General features: G+C 45.3%; 1 protein-coding gene across 4 annotated transcripts in view; it reads right to left on the reverse strand.

Moving 5' to 3' along the window:
• Positions 1–19,153, reverse strand: part of VWA8 (von Willebrand factor A domain containing 8) — a 265,675-nt gene that overhangs the window by 8,516 nt on the left and 238,006 nt on the right. For 3 of the 4 annotated variants that reach the window (XM_039877207.1, XM_039877206.1, XM_039877208.1), the window contains exons 41-42: positions 12,327–12,452; positions 9,939–10,097 (exon numbers count right to left, since the gene is read on the reverse strand). In XM_039877207.1, the coding sequence (XP_039733141.1) occupies positions 9,939–10,097; positions 12,327–12,452 (285 nt within the window). The remainder of the gene's footprint in view (positions 1–9,938; positions 10,098–12,326; positions 12,453–19,153) is intronic. The other variant, XM_039877209.1, reaches the window with a different exon arrangement.

The following is a 19,153-nucleotide window of genomic DNA, read 5'->3' on the forward strand; positions in this document are numbered from 1 at the left end:
TAAGATCCCTGCCCCCCTGGTTGAGACCCTGTGTCACCCTCTACCCTGAGTGCGGGCAGGCCCTGTGAATATGGTGGGAGAGCACTCATGACTATGCTATATTCCTATGGCAAAGGAGTTTTGCAGATGTAATTAAGGTTACAAATGAGCCGACTTTGAGTTAACGGAAAGGGAGATGACCCAGGTTAGGCCTAATCCAATCACGCGAGCCCTTTAGAAGGAGAGAGTTGTTATTATTAGTTTACTTTTCTGGCTGGTAGCAGAAGGGAAGCAGAGAGATCTGAGGCCCAGGGCATTTGGCACCGAACCTTGACGGGCTCCCTCCTGGGAGGGGAGGAGGAGCACCCCGGACGGCCCTCAAACCAGTGTGTCGGGTTTCAGGATGTGGTTGTGCAACTGGGCTGAGTTACACTAACCACGGCCATCAAGGGGAATGGTGACCGATGACCTCCGGGCATCAGGACTGGTGACGGTCTTGGGGGGACAATTTCAGTTACGGGTTTGTGACACAGAAAAGAGAACCGGAAGAGCCTGCAGTGGGCCGTTGGGGGAGAGGTGTCTGGAGTTACGGGCGGTGGAGAGGAAGCTGGGGGGAAGGAGACCCCGGTCAGCGTCCGAGGGGCTTGTCTGCCAGAGGAGGGAGGAGGCTCCTTTTCCTGAGACTACAGAAGGCAGAGAGAATGAGAACGGACAGAGAACTGGAAGGGACAAGTGCACCAGCGAAGGCCCATATAGAAGGTCTAAACATTTAAAAGCTGTCAATCAGGCTACGAATGGTTAAATAAGCCATGTTCTGTCCTCCTACTTTGATGAATGTACATCATGATGAGCCAGAAAGCCAACGTCGAGTTTCAGACTCTCGGAGGGCCTGACCTTCTCTGTGGGGACATGGCCGTGTGGGCAGTACGGGCCCCGGGCTTGCAGCCCTTCCACACTTCTCTCGACAGTTGGCTCTGTCCCATTCCATGAGGCACCTCACATGCACGTGTCCTCATACCCTCCACCCAGCTGCCCGCCGGCCACCGCTCAGACTGGGCGCTCACGCCGCTGGCCAGTCTGCCTGGGGAAGGCAGATCTAAGGGGAGAGGGAGAAGGTGCTGGAAACAGGCCTGGGGTCACCTGAGCAGCACAGCTGGGGGTCCCAAGGGACCGGGAGTATGATCTGGAAATGGGCTCTAAGTGAGCGTGCCCCACTGGCCCTCCAGACTGCCCACCTCACGGGAGGGGCATGGTCAGAGGTGGGCTGAGCGGCGCCTCAGGCGAGGGGCTGCAGGTTATTTTATGCCTGGTTTTCAGAATTTTTTTTTTTAATACCAGAGATGATACAAAATAATTGTGAGGGAAATTTACCAATACATTAAAAAAGCTTGGCAATAAATGCTTTCTAAGGATGTAACCAATTCCATATATGAAAAAAAAACCTCTCAGTATAGTTTGCTGGCAGTGTAGCGAGATGGTAACCAACAGCATTTGAAACCGAGCAGCGGATGGCTGGGGACAAGGGACAACGAGAGGAGAGTCCTGGCTTTGGTGTCCCCATCGATGAGGAGCGAGCCCGCGCCACCCCCTGGGAAGCCTGCTCCAGGCCCGCCACGTCCGGTCTACCAACGGTCACTGCAGAAACCGTCGTCAGCCAAGGATAAAGTTGTCCTGGGAGGTGCCGGGCAGGCTGCTTCCACGACAAGCTGGTGAAGTCATCTGCCAAACCGGGTCCCGCACGCGGGGATAACTCGGGGCCCTGCATCCGGAGGCGTCTCGTATCCGGCTGAGGTAAGAGGGCCATGAATATGCTGGACCTTCCCCTCCCTTTGGACTGAAGGTTAAAGTTCCTACGCATCAGATGACCGTGGACGAGGCTGCATAAATAAATCTCTGACCGTGTGTGGTTTGCTTGCAGGGCTGCCATGACTAGTCACCGCAAGGAAAAAGTCGCTAGCTCACGATTAAACAAGTAGCAGCCAAATGAGTTGTTGGATGTTTTTTTTATCAAAAACAGATACTGGCTGATTAAATACTTCAGAAACATTTTATTAACTATCTATTATTTGACTGATTATCTATTTATCATCTATCATCTATCTATCTATCTATCTATCTATCATCTATCTATCTATCTATCTATCTATCTATCTATCTATCTATCTATCTATCTATCTATCATCTACCTACATACTGTACTTCTTCGGGCAAATGAGATAAAGTTTTGCAGACCTCCTTTTCTTCCTCTCTCCCTTCTTCCTTTTCCCCCTTCCTTTCTTTATTTGTGTAAGGAAAGTGCTATTTGCAGAAGGATCTGCCTTTGTGCCTCGTTAGTATTGCAAAGGCTGAGAAGACACACCTAAGGGACAGGATGGGGCTTATAAAAAAACAGTTTGCGGGCTCTGGTTCTCATCTTTCAGATGGGCTTGGGGATTACTCTATGCTCAAAGTAAATAAAATGCTTGAGAGGAATCCGAAGTACACCGAAATGTGGACCATCTGCTGGCGTTTCTATAGATCATGTTAAGTGTCTGTTAAAAACAAACTTCTTACGTTATAATTACCTAGGGTCTGCTACCCAAGGACCCCAACGCGTTTTACAGACGGTGATTTGCTAATCCGCAAAACCGTCTGGGTTAAAGAAAAAAGTATATAAACGCATTCTTTTCCACTCTCTAACTCCTGGTTCTGCCGTTCGCACACTGGTTCCTGCCGTGACCACTGTCAAATCAGACTTGACAGGGTCTAAAGCATGCTTCCCCGGACGGATCACAGGAGTCATTAAACAGGAACCTCACTGTCTTTATCAAGGCACGTAATATTTAGAATACACCTTTTTCTGAGTAGTTCGAAATTTTTATGATCACTTTCAGAGCATCCCTGAAATCCTTGTGGAATCTTACACTTAGTGTTCATCTAAATAATAAACCATAGTGGTCAAGAAAATCCTCAATTAGAGAGACCAACAGTAATACTTCTTCACTTTAGAAACTTGCTCAAATGCCCTTTCGCTACATTTTCTTTTGAAAATCTCATTCATTTAGAGAAAGGTATTACAAATGAAAACAAATGCTGAGTTTCAGTCCAAGACACAAAGATTTATCATCAGATAAGAGAGATGATTTATAATACTTCGACTGCAAAGAAAGCTCTGCTTGGAACCAAGAGCCATCAGCATTTTTTATGAATAATATTTGTGGTTAAGTTTCTATTGGGAAGGATGATCATTTGCTAACTTTGGCAGAGGCTGTGCCCTATTATTCATCCACATTATAAGTAGGTATGACTCTCATCTGAGGCTATTTCTGAAAGATGACAATGTGTGAAATTCTAACCTTCTGGAAACCCAAATACACCATTCTAAGAGGGCACTGCTGCCTGTAGGCAGCGAAGGACTCGAAGATAAACACGTGATTTAAAACCACAGAAGAGCCGACAGAATCCTGCGGTGTTAGTCAGCCGATAACCTACGGTATTAGCTGGCTAACCTTTCTCCATGTTATTGAACTCAGTGTAAACAGAAGACTGTTTTGCAGATCACAGATTCTAGGCTTAGCTCTGACGTTTTGACCTGGGACAAGTCACTCACCCTCCGAATCCTGTTTCTACCTCGTAAATAACGCTGGTTTAGATGACCGCTAACATTATATGTTTTGTGAATCACTTTGACCTCTCTGACAAGTAGAGATAAACTTTGTGTTTTACCATCGACCCTCACAGGGTCGATGAAAGGATAGGGCCAGACATTTAATGAGTATAATGTCAACATTCGTACAGTTCTTTATAAAAAGTTTACCAAGTGCTTCTATATGTCTCATCTCATTTTGCTTCTCTCCACAACCTCTGGGGTGGGTCTATTAACCTCGATATTGCTGTTCAGAGAGATTAGCAGACTTTCCGAAGGTCAGAGACCTGGTGTGTCAGAGGTTCAAGCAAACCTGCTCCTCCGATTCTAAATCAGAGTTTCCATTACAGAGAAATAACCATTCCCCAACTCCCCGCCCAGTCCCTACTCCAGCTCTGTGAGTGGCCGGCTTGGCCAACGTGACCACATCCACAATGGAGTCAGTTCTGAACTCCTGTTTAACTTTGCACTCGGAGGAGCCTGACGCCCTTCCTTGGTCCTGTCTCCGTGTCATATAAACACGAACTGATTCAAAGCCTGAGCCTGATAGAGGACGACTGGTTTCCACTTCTAGATGTGTGAGACATTCCTGAGGCGTCGAGAAAAAGATCCTGAACTAAGTTTTTGACAGAAGACGTTTTCCCAGCAGGTGCTGGTTTGTGAGCCATATCTTTCCAGATCCTTCTGGGAGTTAACCCCACCTTTCTGACCGAGATATCTTTGAGAAAAGTATGTCTATCATGCCTCCTTGGGATGATGAAGCGCTAAGGGCAGGAGGAGACAGAGCACTTTATGTAAATGGTACGGATTTACAGTTTTGTAAAAAGACCGACCGGGCAGGAATAAAATGGCTGCGAGAAAGACGGATAAAAACATCGACTAAGAAAGGGCCCTGAAGTGGGAGTCAGAAGTCCTGGCTTCTCACAGTCTAGCTGTGTGACCTTGGGCGAAGCCCTTAACCTCGCTGGATCTTGACTTTCTCATCTGTAAAACAGAGAGGGTGGCGAACACAGCTTCCGAGGTCATTCCCGCCCCCAGAGTTCCATGACAATGCCGTGGAGCCGCCAAGAGACGGAAGGAGAGCCTGCTTCACGCTGCTGTCGCTGTCACAGGGACCCCTGTGCCTGTCCTCTCCTGTCCAGGGAGTGAAGCGTGCAAACCTGACTGAGGACCAATAAATCCTTTTCCGAAAGCAAGCCCTCAGACTCCGCGAGACATAACGGTGCAGCACTAGCCCGAGAACAGTAATTTTCTACCTCTCTAAAAATGTTTTCTAAGCAGTGGAACTCTTTCTCCATGTGAAATACAAAAGCCCAGACCGAGAAACGTCACGCGACATCAGCGTAAGCGGAACTGGTTCATGGACGGGGACGGGGTGGGGAGGGATGGAGGCGCTGCCCGCTCTTCTTCGCCCCCTTTCTCCACAGAAAGAATAAATTTGAGTACTTTTTTGTTTTCGAAGTCCAGCTTCCCAAGAACTAAATAAACTTGTCTGTTTTCTGGTGTCACTGTCTGAGTGCTCGGCAGAGAAGGAGCCAGCTAACTCTTGGTGTCATTGACCTGGAAGACGAAAATTAAGGCCTGAAGAGCTTTTAAAAAGGAGGCACCTTAACATTACAGCGACACACTCCTGAGGGCTTGGAGAAATCACAGGGACCGAACCGGAACGAAGATAAAGAGGAAGAAAAAATGCTTTCCGACTAAAACGGTCCACAAACTGCTACCATTCCCCACTCACCGCAGCGACCGAGGGCCATGTGGACGTGACAAATTCTGCTGATTACAACATCGGAGGAGTTTACGCTGATTATCAGCAACTTGTCTTAAGTGACCTACAGCAAATGCCTTTCCTCAGAACTGAATTCAGTTGGTAGAACAGTTACGAAGCTTTGAAACGCGCCCTGCTGGGGAGTCACCTTTCCTTCCCAGTCACCTGTGCCTCAGGGGCCCTGCGGTTTGGCGCGGTCAGGCCAAGGTGGAGCAAAAAGTGGAGGGTGATTGCCTTTTGGACTGCGATGACCCAGCGCTCGGGAGCTGAGGCCCGGCTGCAGGAAACACAAAGCAGATGCCAGGACAGAGGTGTCGTGGAAGAGTCCGGATCAGCGGGTGAGGACGGTGGCTTCTGAAGGTTCCAGAGCTGGACGGACGGACACCTTTAGACTGGAGGGATGGCTGCAGGAAGATGACGCCAAGAGCTGACTGGAACTGGGGACTGAGGGGTCCCAGGGCGCACCGCTGAGGTCCTGAAGACACCACACGCGGTGCCGCTGTGGGATGTGGAGCATCAGGTTTTTGCCAGGAGCTCCTAAGACTGCCATCTGCTCACACGTCGCTTTTGAGTTGCTGAGTGAACTCATACGTTCGTTAGTGATTCCTAATCCTCACGTTTCTTTCGTGAGAAAACGAAATTACAGAGAGAGTAAATGAGTTGAACATGGTCACACAGACCAGAGTAGGATGATGGGACGCTGCCACCTGAAGTACCCGCATCGAATATCTCTGAGCGGGTACAGAGAAAATGCACTAACTGTAGTGGCCACGGGTAAGGGGAATGGGGGTGGCGGGGGAGGGAAGCAGAAGCTTACGCCTCACTCTTTGTACCTGGTATGGTTTGTACTATGTGCACCCACTACTTATACCCCAAAATATTCAATTATAACAAAAAGTTCTCAGAATGCAAGTAGGCGCCATCTTACCTCCTTCCCACTCTCTACCCTGCAGAGGCTGAGTGGCCGCTGGTCACTCAAAATCTTACATATGTTGGCAGGGGTGGCAGGAAAATTATACAGTCTTCGGTGTACCCGGTGTGTGCGTGTGTGTGTGTGTTGGGGGGGCGGGGGAGCCCCTAGGAGTTTGGCAGCACACTAGGGATACGGCAACAAGGTAAATGGCACCATGAGAAAACAGCCAGGCAAATCGGAATGAAGGACACTCTACAAACAACTGGACTCTCAAGAGAGTGACCTAAGTTATGAACAGCAAAAATGGTAACAGTAGGGGTGATGGCTGTTCCAGATTAAAAGAGGCTAACAAGATACTACAACTAAAAATAATGTTGACTTTGGGCTGGATACGGAATTGCAGGGGGACAAACAACTAGAAAAGATGCTTTTGGGGTAGTTGGGAAAAGTGAATTTGGATTAGATATTAGAAGATGTTATGAAATTATTGATAATCTTCTGAGATGTAATGATGGCACCGAGGTTGTGTGGAGAACATCCTTACTCATGGGGGAAGCGTAACGAAATATTTAGAGGTGAAGCATTAAGGCGTTTACGATTTTCCTTCAAACAGTTCGGGGTGGGGGTCGAGGGTATACGTTCAGAGAGAAACATAAAGCAAATGAGAGAAAATATTAACCACTGACTAGTCTAAAATGGAGGCGTGTGGGTATTCGCTGTGCTCTTCTTTCAACTTTTTCAGAGGTTTAAATTTTTTCAAAATAAAAAGTGGGGAAATAAAGGAAAAAGTTTAAAAACAAAACGAAATAACAGCAAAGGGAAAACAAGCAAGAGTCCTGGGCTCCATCCTGGCCTTCCAACTCTGGGGAAGGTCCTCCGTGTTTCTGGTTCTTGGTTTGTGTGGGAACGAGGAAACTGGAGTAAACGGCCTGTGAGGTGACCTCGGCTCTGATGTCTAGGGACATGATGAGCGATTTATAGGGACAGGATGCGCTTGTGCCTTCCCTGTCCTGTCCCCTCTCCTCCCGCTCCAAGCACTCCCTGCAAGGCCACTTTTCTTCAAAGAGCTTGTTTTGTCAAGTCTTAAGGTGTTTCCTTTTGTGGGCAAGATTTTAATGTGCTGGTTCCATAAGACTTTCTAGGCTCTTAAAAAAAGTTCCAAAGGGACTATCTTTTGTCGATGTGAGGGGTACGTTTCTAAGTATAAGAAAACGCACAAAAACAAAACCAGTAATGTTCCATCTGTTAAAAAAATCTAATAGCTTAAAACAATGATAAGGCTGCTTCAAGTCTTGAAAAAAGTTTAGTTTTTCTTGGTATCTTGCTATAATTTCTTGCTATGAATACATGGCTCACTTGGCCATCATATATGACTATGGTTATCAATATATCTGCGGTTTCACTGATGAAGACTCAGGAAATTCTTTATATGGTTGTGGCAACTGAAGAGATTGTCAGCAAAACCCTGCTTTAGGGACAATGGCCTGAAGGGGAGCCGCACCGTTCCGCCTCTTACTGCAGGTCTCTCGCCATGTGTCCTACCTGAATTAGTAGTTTTTAGACCCTCCCTTACTAGGCCAGAGGCTCGAGGATACCTAGCAAGTGCTCAATTAATGTTTGTAATTTTATAGAAATCCAGCACCTGATACAGCAATAATTAGTTTGTAACTGTCAATCAGAAACCAAACAACGTCTTGTGAAATGCTGGTTTCCTTGATGTCGTTTCTTTTTTGTCTGACATGTTCAGTTTCGTTAAAAACAGTTCTTCCTGATGAGACTTTTAATGGTGAGAACTGGAGAAACGTGAATCTCTACACACTCCGCTGTGTGAGAAGCAACGGCATATTCAACATGCTCTGTGGTAATCACGCCGTCCACCTGCAGGCCGTTAGCATGGCTCCCTGTTAGCTTCGTCACTTCTGCCCTTTGTCTGATGCTTTACCCGGCCCTAGGGAGCTGTGTCAACCAATTTCTTGATTAACTCCTAACAAAGCTTCCTAAAAACCCAGAAGAACTGGTTTCCATATATCAGAGCGGTTCTGCTCTCAAAGGGATAGAAATCCTCTAAGTGGAAACTTTATTCCAGATAATGGGTATGCCAGTTTTTATGGTGGTATGTTTGCTACGGTCTACACTGGATTACATTCGCTATGTAACTCAGGGAAACTGAGGAACACTGACCTTCAAGATCCACAAAAGAGGTGGTTGCGCTGCATTAGCAGAACACAAAGGTTTTAAAACATTCTGTGGGATCTACGCTGACGCAGTGATTTCTAACCGTCCACTGGTTATCAGTGCTCCAAGTGATTTAAGAGTTATATTTCACCTCCTCACAGAAAAAATCGAAAATGTTTCAAAATAAACATTTTCTGTAAACCCATAAAGTATAAAAAAGTGAAAAATCAAAATCAAGAAAAGCTCGCATGTGAAGGGAGGGAGGGTCAAGGGAAGGAAAGCTGAACCCTGGTCTGCCAGCTGGAAGACGTAACGAAGTTGTCATGGCGGGTCCTCGAGTTTACCTCTAGGCTGCGAAACCAAGAGGGAATCTTCAACAGGTCTGTAGTTTTCACTAATCATGAGGAGAAATAAACATATTCCAGTTGTTTAAGGGAAACAAAACCACTCCCCACAGAGAAAGTCCCGTCCTGGGTGTATTTGTGCCCTGCGCTTGTACCGAGCCTGGCAACCCACAGTGTTCAGTGATGAAAACTGCCTTTTTCCTACCATTTAATTCCAAAAGGGATCTCTCACGCAGAGCGTCATACAAGGAACCCCGGGAGCCTCAGAACCCCGCGGACGGGCCTACAGTAAGCGAGGTGATGAGCTCTGGCAGCCTGTTCTTGTCGTACGCACCGCAACGCACAGGCTCAGGACAGCGGTCCTGGAGGTGACCTCGGCTCGCCTATTTCTGAAGGACGTGTTTGACCCCCAACACAACCTAGAGTATCTACGGACAGACCGTACCCTTCGCCCATGTCGGCACGCACATCATTTCTTTCAACCGAACTTCCGATAATCACACAGCACGTGCCATCTTCAAGGTTATTTGCTCTGGTGGGCGCAGGTGCCCTCCGATCGATGGGCTCATCCCGGGCAGTGACCCGGCCACAGGGGGGCCCTTCTCCACGCCTGGACCTCGGAAGGAGGATGCAGAGCAAACGGAGCAACCCCCACAAGGAAATAGTTGGAGGCTGCATCTCATCCCTGCCAGCTGGGCGGCCATCCATTACTGTGACCCTCGCCCGCGTGCAAAGGTAAAGCGGGCTGAGCGCACACTCTGAGGGTGTGCTCTAACCTCGGGGGGCTGCCTGGCCGGCGACGGGGCAAGAACCGGGGTGGTGGCGGGGGCGTTGGGATGACGACAGGGGTGCTGAGAAATCTGGGGAAGAGGCTTGTGCTTCTAAGTGCCTGTTCCCCGCTCCCGGCATTGTGGCTAACATCACACCACTGTAGTAACTGGTCCTTTAAATGGTGGGGCTCCCATTTTCTGATTGTTAGAGCGGATAAAACCAGAGGCTCCCTCTCTCTGTGCCGATGCGGGAGCGGATGAGAGCATGAGCGGAGCCCGCATCCGCCTCCCCATCATTGTGCCCTAACTTGGGGCCGGCCCTCGGGCAGATGTGCCTCCCATCGGCCTTCGTCCATGCCGTTACCTTGAACTTCTCTTCATAGTTCTCGAAGGCTTCCATGACCATACACACGGCCTCCATTGAGCGCTCCAGCCGGCCGTCCACGCCATTGAAGCGGTACATGCTGCCAGACACGTCCACCACCAGGCGCAGACGCTTGGGTTTCTGTTGGACACTGCCCAGCTGCAGGGGCGACAGGAAAGCCTCGTGAATCAGAAAACCACCACCGGCTGCTGTTCTGGGGTCCCGCACGGGCCCCCGAGCGCCAGCACGGGGCAGGCAGGGAAGCGGCGGGCTCGGCGCCGCACGGGCAGTCGGCAGGTGGACTGCGTTTCAGGGAGGGAATTTCAGACTCGTGTTGGCAGTCGGGGCGCAGGGGACAGATTTTTCCTCTGGAATACGGTCCTTTTAAGACCCAACCCGGTCTAGTTAAACTGCTGCACTGAGGCCCACGGCGTCTTAAAAATAATAATCTGGAAAGATGGGGACCCCGACGTGTCGTTTGCGTGTCGTGCCTCGGAGTCGGTCACGCTAGCGAGAGCGAGTTATTTTGGAAGCCTGCGTGAGTTTTACTTGTACCTGTTGTGTCGTGATCTGGAAATCGTTCTCTCTAGAGTCCGCGAGAAACGCCAGACTCCGAAAACAAGGTTCTGTGAGAGGGGGTCTGGCAAAGGGCCGAAGGAAAATATTTCTCTAGCGTCTTTTGCTTTTAGTTAGCTTACAATTTTCTCTTCCTTCCAGTTCCTGAATTACTACTTCTCTTTCCAGTGCTTGGCAGTCGAAGGCATGAAAGTCACATCTAACTGCTGTTTAGCAACAAGTGTCAATTAAAATGTGAAACTCTCAGGAGTTTCAGTTTGATTTCGGACTCACGCCTGCCAATTTGCAGAATCAGAGACAGAAGTATACTTGTCAGTTTACTTACAGGAAAAAAGGAAGGAGAAAAATTCCAGACTGTTCTGTTATTATAGACTTGCTGACAATGTATGAAAACTAATGAGCAGAGTTAGTCATGTCAAGAAAACACTGTGGGTATTAGTGTTATGGTTTGAGACAAATTCAATATATTTTATAAAAACTGTGGAGTCCGCCTAAATTAAGAACAATGCCACATGTGCTTCCATGACTGCTCACAATTTCAGATGTATCTAAACGCTCTTGTCAACCACAATGAGTCAGTAAAGCAAGCAGCTGTTGACTCATACCAATGACATAGAACAACTCCCCAAATTACCGAAGGTCCCTCTGAATAGACATTTAAATGGAGCGAGTGACTCACCTTTCCCACCAGCCCCCCACCCCCAGCTCTCAGTGGCCGTTCTGCAATTCTGGTTATTCAGGGAGATAGGGGGTTACAGAGCCCTGCGAGAGACTCGGCATTTTACATTAATGCCACCGTTTTGCAAATATTTTAATGTTACGGTTGTCTAAAATGTTACATGCATTTACACTAGTTATTTAAGGGAGAAAGACTCATTTTCTAACATTTTTTTTCTGTTATAGGATGGACACAGATCTTTAAAACGACAGAGCAGCAGAAAGCCACCAGGATTGCTCCAGTGATCACGCTTGTGTAAGACCCCGAGGGTCTTCCGCTTCCCCCTGAGGCACGCTCGGGGCCCTGGGAGCCGACCTCCATGGACGGCATTGGCCTCTCTCCTGGTGGCTGGCTCTCCAGTGGGTTCTGCTGGTGGGAGATCGGAGGGTGAGGGTGGGACACCTGTGCCCTCAGCAACTCCTCTGCTGCGGCCCATGGGTGGGCTCCCCCGTCAGGCAGCCCCCTCCGCACACCGCTTTCTCCAGGCCCCGGTGAGAGCTCTCCCTCTGCCCTTCCAGACCTCAAGTGGGTCAGAGCCTTGCTGTAGGGACAGCACACTGTCTCTTAGTGGCTTTTTTTTTTTTAATTAATTTATTATTATTATTTATGCCTACAGCACCTGGTCTTCCTAGGTGGTCTCCCATCTAGGCCCGACCCTGCTTAGCTTTTGAGATCAGACATCAGGCTTGTTCACGGTGACCTGGCCGTAGACCACGGACCGTGGCTCCACTGGGGTGTGAACCCAGGACCTTCTGCATGTAAAGCAGACGTGCTAACCGCTACGCTATGGAATCATGTCCGCTTTCTGGGTTTCTTAAACCCCACCCTTTACTTTTGTAAATAGTCTTTTTATTAACTGTTCCTTAAATGACTCAGTTTAGTGTGCCTGGTGTTTCTTAACTCATGCTGGAATCGTGAATGATATAATAAATAGTATAATATTTGTTTTTTTTTCCTAATTTTTTAAATATAATGGTTTCCATGGTTGCCATCCTCAGGATTTATGGCATTTTAAAGGGACAGCCACTTGAGAAAGCAGCGGTCTATGAAGGCCGAGTGCTGCAGATCTGAGTGACCGGTTCACCACGACTTACTTGTGGCTCCAGCTCACCCCGGCGTTTGTAGATGGCTTTCTCTCCAGTCAGCCCATCGATGATCTTCGCGTCATCCAGCTCCCCAGTACTTTGGTGTCTCAGCCACTGTCTTTCTTTACCTTTAGCCTGCAATGACACACGCACGAATCTTTATGTCGATTAGTTTTGCAGGGTCCCTGACACACTCGGTGTATGAATGACAGGAAAACACCCAGGATCTGTTTAACCAGTGATGGTTCTGTGAGAAGACAGCTTTATAAATGGACTGATTTCTTCTTGGCAGACAAAGAAATGCCCTCTGTGCGCATTTTGTCAATTTTAATTGTTTGAACATATGGAATGATAAAATGAACTCACTTAAAACATGCAGCAGTGGGAAAACAGTATGCAAATGACCCTCCTGAGAAATGCACAGTATCTGGAAATGCAGTGGTGATGCATTTCTTATGGACTTTTGGTCACTGTACTCCTAGAAAATTTATTAGGTAGCAAAACGATCAGTTTGAACTCGTTAGCATTGTCTGTAAGCGCCGAGAAAACGTGATCTTCGGGACGCCTCCTTTTGGAAAAGAAGTTGTTAGTCAAGTTCACTGTGATGTACAGTGCAGCTGGGAATGGCTGAAAGCACCAGTACATGAACATTTCTGTACCCCATTTCTCTCTGATCGACTATATTCAGAAGTCTAAAGGTATTTCTACATAATACTCTCCAACAATAACTTATAACCATGCCAGGTGGACCAAGATAGTGTTAAAGAATTACCATATCCTAATCAAGGCATAGGATTATAACAGCCAGGGATTATGTTTATACTAAGGAGTGGGAAGAACAGCTAAACTATTTTTATGCATGCAAACTACAGCAGTAGTTAAGATCATGTGCTCTGCAGTCAGCCTGATTCCAGGCCCCCCTTCGCCATGACCAGATACCTGACCTTAAACAAGGTACTTAACTAGTCTGCATTTCAGCGTCTTCATGTCTGAAATGAAGATAATACTAGTTTCTATTTTTATGAGTTTTTGTGAAGATTAAATGAGCGACTACATGGAATCGGCTGAGAAAGAGCCTGGCAATCCATGTTAGCTGATACCATCACCATCACCATCACTATCACCATCACCCATCACCATCACCACATCACCATCACCATCACCATCACCATCACCACCATCACCCACCATCACCATCACCATCATCGCATGTCACCATCATCACCACCACATCTTCACCACCATCACCACCATCACCATCACCATCACCATCCATCACCCATCACCATCACCGCTCACCACCATCACCACCATCATCATCACCATCATCATCACCATCTATCATCATCACTGTCTGTCACCATCATCATCACCATCATCACCATCATCATTATCACCATCACCATCATCACTATCATCATCATCATCATCAGGTGAGACACATTATGGACAATCAAGTCCACATTGATTTAAGCACGCTTCCATCACTTATTCACTGAAGGTGGCTGTATGACAGCATTGTCACTGAAAATACAAACCCAAGCTTCAGGTAGCCAGAGTCTGTTTTAGGGGCAGACCAACTACCACACAAAGAAGCTCCATGCAGTATAAATCTGGGTGGTATTACATGAGTTTTCCTGTTCCTGATACCCTTGCTGCAAACAGGTACAAAATCTTTTCTGATGTATGTTCTTGTTAAGAACTCAATGATCTCACAGGAAAACGGGACTCACTGGGGCGTACCTCAGTGAGGTCATGTAATTTGATAAGATGTACAGCTACGGGTGGTAGGAGGAAGGGGTGAGCCGAGTCGTCTAGTCTCCTTTCCCACTGGGCTGTGGATCAGACAGACAAGCTTCAGCACATAGTACTGCCCTTCGCAGGCCTTGTCTCCTGCAACCGTGATTGGGACCCAGATACCATCTCCTCTTCCCCTCATTCCTGATGTCTGGAGTGTATGATTCCTCAGGCTTCTAGGATACTTTATGGTGGAAAATGTGATTGCGGATGACCATTTAGGTACCTTTTGACTCTGAGATTCTACGACTCTCGGAGGCACCTAACTGTAGAGCACAGGCTTCTGATGCCTCCCAGAGATGAGGACAGACTCCCGCAGGCTAGGCTAGGCTGGGAACATAGCACTGCAGAAAGTCCGAGGGGACATGGCGGTGGTGGGCAGCGACCTTGAGAGCAGCATGGAAAGTGGATTCTGGCGCTAGGTCTAAGAGGAATGAGGGGTTAAAATCAGGACGAGGTCACATGACATGTTGCGTAACACTAAGCACTGATTTTCAAAGTTTCATCAATTCATTGACAAGGGAGTGGCCCTGAAGACTCCCCACTAATCCCACTAGCTGCTACGTAGTTTTATTAACCAATGATGCTTTCACTCTATAAAGAACCATTGCAATAGCTACAGATTAAGCAATTTTTGTGATTTTTTAATGCAGAATTACAATAAAAAGAAATTTAAACCTCTACCATCTCACCACAGAGGAAATATAAAAGGCAAAAATGCTAACAATTTTACTCCCTTCCTCATATTTTGGTATTTCGGAAAACAGAATCTATCTTCTAATTAATAGTAAAATAAACTTGCCAAGTTAATAGGCAGAGGAATTAATTGTGACTTGGTTGTCACACCTGGAGGACATACATATGACCTTGGTAGAGCACAGCAGGTATCATCTCATTGAATTTTTTCCACTGGCAGCACAGATAATTGACTCTCAATTTGAGTTAAAATTCTTATTTAAATGGATTTAAAAAAGATGATACTACAATTGAGCATTAGAATAATGAGCAAAGACGTGGAGACGTAAGATGCAAATACACAATAAGGGAATCAAGATTCTTTGCTGTAGAAGTGACTGCACTTCCACTAAGACCTACAGAGGTAAGACTCCTTGAGAGGAAGAATGTGGGTTTATATCTGTTAGGAGGACATATGCAGAGGACTGCATGTCACAGGCCAGCTCTTGCAATTAAAAAGAGGAGAAACCTCTACATTTCATAAAATAGATCACAGCATTCTTAAAGCTAGCAGAAGCTGGGGTGACTGATTCATGTACCATGAAGATCTGTTGCTCAGACACTATACACCTGCTCAAAGGTTCAAGGGTAGCTGTTGAATTTCTAGTCACATGTCATTCAATTGAGTACAATAGGTAACTGTCAGTTTAACCAAAGAGTAAGTGTAGAGAATCAGTATCACAATTTTGGATGAGACTAGAGATTATACTGTCAATCCTAAAGGAATTAAAGAGGTCTGGATCATGAACATGGATATTAAAAAAAGAAAAAAAAGCACTGTGGCACGCTCTAGCTCATTACTGTCTTACTTTCTTCATAATTATCACCATTTACAAATGTATTATTTATCTCTTTGTCTCTATTATCTGCCTGCTCCACTAGAAAGTAAAGGTCGTGAGGTAAGAGCCCTGATGTAACCCCAGCATCGAGAACAGAGCCTGATACATGGTAGGTGTGCAATAAAAATTGACTGAATGGACGTTGACTGCTTACTGTAACATGTTAAGTGACGAAAGCATGATACGAAAGCATGTAGAGACAGTCTTATCTCAATGTATATGCATATTATATACACGCGAAGAAAAACGTGTAGGAGAAAACAAAAGTATTAACAGTTGTGTTGAGTTGTGGAATTACGGGTGATATTGTTTTCTTCTTTTATAGTCTATATTTCTCAATTTTCATGTAATAAACTTGTGACTTTTATGATCTGAAATAAACAAAAATAGGTTCTTTTTTTCTCAAAGGAATTGAAAAAATCTTTAAAAATTTTTAGAAATATATATACCTTTGAGACCAGCTTGCAGGTTATGGAGAGCACGGCTTCCCGAATTTTAATGTGCAGATAAATAACTTAGAGATCTTGCTGAAATGCAATTTCTGATTCAGTAGGTCTAGGCTGAGACCTGAGAATCTGCATTTCTAACAAGCTTCCTGGTGATGCCGATATAGATGGTCCACAGGCCACACAATGATGAGTAGAGACACATGGGATTCTTGGGGATCCTCAGAGGTCTGTACACTGCCTTTTGAAAACCACCATATAAAGTGCAGTAGCAAAGACCGGTCTCTCTTTGAAGTTCGCTCCCTATCACAGACAAACTACTAAAATGGTGTTGAGATGTCTTCACCTTCACAGTGATGGCTGTAATAACCACCCTCCCCCACCCCTCCAACTGTGATATGTACCAAACTTCATCTTACTAAAAAGTCTATCAAGAGAATAAGAAGACAAGCCACAGACTGGGAGAAAATCTTTGCAAAAGACGTAACAGATAAAGGAATGTTATTCGAAACACGCAAAGAACTCTTGAAACTCAACAATAAGAAAATGAACAAGTTGATTAAAAAAATGGGAAAAAGATCTGAACAGACACTTTATCAGAGAAAATACACAGTTGGCAAAGAAGCATATGAAAAGTGACATTATATGCCACTAGGTAACTGCAATGAGAATAAGATATCACTACACACGTATTCGCGTGGTCGAAATCCGAAACACTGACAACGCAGAATGCTGGCGAGGACGGGGAGCCACGGGAACTCTCGCTCAGTGTTGATGGGGCATGCGAAATGGTACCGCTGCGTTACAAGGCGGTTTGGCAGCTTCTTACAAAACTAAACATATTCTTACCATACAACTCAGCAATTGCACTTCTCGTTATTCACCCGAGGGAACGAAAAACTTAAGCCTCCACAGAAACCTGCACGTGGATGTTTACAGCAGCTTTATCCATAATTGCCCAGATTTGGAAGGAACTAAGACGTCCTTCAGTAGGTGATGGATACATAAACTATGGTCCATCCAGACCGTGGAATATTATTCAGTGCTAAAAAGAAATGATCTATCAAGCCGTGAAATGACATGGAGAAAACTTAAATGCATGTTACTAAGTGAAAGAAGTCTACCTGGAAAAGCTACATATTGAAGGATTCCAACTACATGATGTTCTGGGAAAAGCAAGACTATGGAGGCAGTAAAAAGATCAGCGGTTGTCAGGGGTAGGGGCAAAGGAGGAGCACGGAGGAATTTTAGGGCAGTGAAATCCTCTGTATGATACTGCAAGTCCAAACCCAGAGAATGTACAACACCAAGAGTGAACCATATGTAAACTGTAGACTTTGGTTGATGACAATGTGTCAATTTAGGCTCATCAATTCTAACAAATGTCCCAGTCTACTGTTGGATGTTGATAACAGAGGAGGTTGTGCATGTGTGTGTGTTGGGGGGGGGGGATGGGTAGGAGATACATAGAAACTCTCTGCTCAGTTTTGCTGTGAATCTAAAACTGGTCTAAAAAACGAAATGTTTTTGAAAAATCGCGTTATAAATATGATGATCACTATTTACTGTGCAGAATCTACTCTGTTTCAGGAATGCAGTGATCGAGACAAATGTGGATCGTAGTAGGAAAAGTGTCAGATTAGGATTCAGCATATGAGAAGTCTAGTCTTGGCTCACTGTGGGCAAGTAATTAAGATTCTCTGGGTTTCATAGTACCGTCTGCAGAATGCTGGGTCCCTGTGTCAGTGAATGCCTCTTTGAAGTGTAACGGTCTACATTTAATTAGTAATGAAAATCACTAGTATTAAGAGAAAGATTCCCCAATTAGTTTTTTACCCTTTGCCTCTTCCTAATTATGCCATGATGGTAAGGACAGTGATATTTTTCTCAAATAACCGGGAATTGGCTCCAATTTGTAAGTGTCTAGAAATAAGTTGATTAAGGATATTAAAAAGGGACTTTGAAGAAAGGTGTTTTTTCAGTAGTAAATCTATTCCTCAATAATAGAAATAGGTGAATTATCTGCTAAATGCAACAAATTGTAGGGAAAATAATTTCTTAGAAAATAGTTCATTCCATGTTTATTCTGACATTAGTCTTAATGCAGTTTGTTTTCAGCTGGTTTGCTATTGACGTTAAGCATTTTGAGAAACTTGGGTAGGTAATTAGTTACAGGAAATCAGCCTTCACTTTTCCCAACTTCACCATCTTTCTGCCCAAACATCAATATTCAAAAGAAAGCACAAAACATCTCGGATCCGGCAGACATGTAACTTGATAAAAATCTTTCACTTCATTTTCTGGAGTTTTGAGGATGCTAAAATCTCCTAACCATCTGTCTGAGACTCCCAGCAATTCATGTGGTTCTCCAAACTGGGACAGAGCCAGATCTAAGAAATATTAAGTACAATTATTCTAGAAACATTCAGGATATTAGAATTTTTAATAGAGTTCACTATATCAACAGATGAATGCTTATGGTATGGATATATATTTTTGAAGAGTACTTAAAATTTTAATAAGCATACAGACATAAGTACAACCAAAGAAACAAATGACCACATTACCATAACAAAAGTGATACAATGTACTAAACGTCATATCCAGGAAAGCATTCCATTATGCTATTTTATACTCCTAAGATTTAAATTTAAGATTGCCAAAGAATACCACAATTGCATGCTTTATGCCAATCAGATAGGAGGATAATGATTTAGTGGATTATCCTCTGAATATATTTATAAAGATCCCTGTAATTAAGCAATCTTGAGTAATTACGGTTTGTTATTTAGATATGCCTGTATTTGACTAAACTACCCTAGTACATTTATCGTTTACTAGGAGGATTTTTTCTTTAATTTCCTTTAGTAGACTTGCGACACAGAAATCTCACCGGTCAGCTAAGTTCACTTTCAAAGCTAATTTATTACAAAGCAGCCCTTCGGGATCATAAAGGGAACAAATGCGAACTCCTTATGAGAGGTTTGTAAAATCTTGCCGTATTGATATCAATTCCAGA

This window comes from Pteropus medius, unplaced genomic scaffold, assembly GCF_902729225.1.
Source record: "Pteropus medius unplaced genomic scaffold, Ma_sr-lr_union100, whole genome shotgun sequence".
Classification (NCBI taxonomy): domain Eukaryota; kingdom Metazoa; phylum Chordata; class Mammalia; order Chiroptera; family Pteropodidae; genus Pteropus; species Pteropus medius.